At 61.7% G+C, this 1,419-nt stretch overlaps 1 protein-coding gene across 1 annotated transcript in view; it reads right to left on the bottom strand.

Annotated features, from left to right (window-relative positions):
* PTH1R (parathyroid hormone 1 receptor) overlaps positions 1-431 on the bottom strand; it is an 11,160-nt gene extending 10,729 nt beyond the window's left edge. The window contains exon 1 of the mRNA XM_023747532.1: positions 330-431. Within this exon, the coding sequence (XP_023603300.1) occupies positions 330-431 (102 nt within the window). The remainder of the gene's footprint in view (positions 1-329) is intronic.
* Between the last annotated feature and the right edge of the window lie 988 nt (positions 432-1,419).

Below are 1,419 nucleotides of genomic sequence, written 5' to 3'. Positions count from 1 at the left end.
ACACTGAGAGCTCAGCTGGACCCTGTGCCCAGGGTCCCGGGAAGGGCTGGGCACTTTCTGTGTCTCTGCTGCTGCCCCACCTGCAGCTATGGGGCGGGGCTGTGGGGCATGGGCTGAGGGAGGGCACTCGGCCTGCCAATCAGGGGCTCCAAGGTCAACCGGAAGTTCCCTTTGTGCCTCGGGCACTGGGGATCCAGGCTGCTATGGGTCTGACTCCTGTGGAGCTATCCACCCCCACCCCATCCTGGCACCCATTCTCTACCATTTATTGTTACAACTCCTACTTCCATCAGTAGCCACCACCACCACAGACCATCACCTTGACCAACACAACCGTCTACCACCATCACCACCATCACGGCACTAACTGCTGTTACTGCCAGCATCACTACCACCAGTGCTATCAGCACCACCAGCACCACCACTGCCATCACCAGTGTTGCCACCAGCCTCCTAGTCACTGTCAGCCCCCTTGGCCAGTCTTATCCTTACCCCTCACTACCCACCTCCCTTCCCACTCCCTTTCCTTCTGCCCACCTCCATCTCTCAAGACAGACAGACAGACAATGCACTGCATTCTCCCAGCTGCTGGGGAGCTCCCATGTGACCGGCTGCGGCGTCCACAGGCCCCAAAGACGGGCACCCGGCCTCCCAACGGACGCTCTAGCCCACGGATACGGCTGAGGGTCAGCGCTGAGGCCTAGACTAAAGGCACAGCGACAGCAGCCCCACCTCTGGCCTCCCTGTATGTGCGACCCATTTCCCTGTCACCCAGTCACGGCAGAACTGCCACTGTAGCCAGAGGGATTCAAGCCTGAATCAGGGCAGCACTTTCCTGAGGAGCGGAGGGCAGTGCCACGGAGTGGAGGAGGGCGGCCACACCAGGGCACTCCCACCTGCCAGGAGGGCAGCTCCCTTGCCAGGAACCCCCCCCCCCCCCACGGCAGCACCCTCTCTGCACCAGGAGGCTCTGCACCAGCACGGGGCTTGAATCCTGCCTCCACCACGGACTGTGAGTCTCTGGGAACGTGGCTTCATCCTTGCGCCTCTGTTCCACCTGGAAACCTGGGTGAGAGCTGTTGTGAGGAGTAAATGAGGTGCAGCAAGTCCTCACGGCACATCTTCGATCGGCCCTGAGGCTTTAAAGTTTAAGGGGAATGAAGCCAACGTGCCAGTGTTCCCACCGGCGGACGGACACAGAGCCAAGTGCCCGTGCAGCTCGTCAGCTTGTAGCCTGTGATTCGTTGTTGGGGGACGTGCGCGTGGCGTGAAGGGCCGGCCCGGGGGACGCCGGCTACACTGCCTTAAGGTCAGCAGCAATAGCACCACCTCATGGCTACGGGCCCCCGGCTGCTGGTGCCATGGCTTCAACGAGCCTGGCAGAGGGAGGTGTCTGAGTGCAGGAGCCACAGTGGGGCG

The sequence above is a fragment of the Myotis lucifugus genome, unplaced genomic scaffold (assembly GCF_000147115.1).
Source record: "Myotis lucifugus unplaced genomic scaffold, Myoluc2.0 scaffold_899, whole genome shotgun sequence".
Classification (NCBI taxonomy): Eukaryota; Metazoa; Chordata; class Mammalia; order Chiroptera; family Vespertilionidae; genus Myotis; species Myotis lucifugus.
Note: the sequence above shows the minus strand (reverse complement) of the source record. Positions and strands in the feature narration are given on the sequence as shown.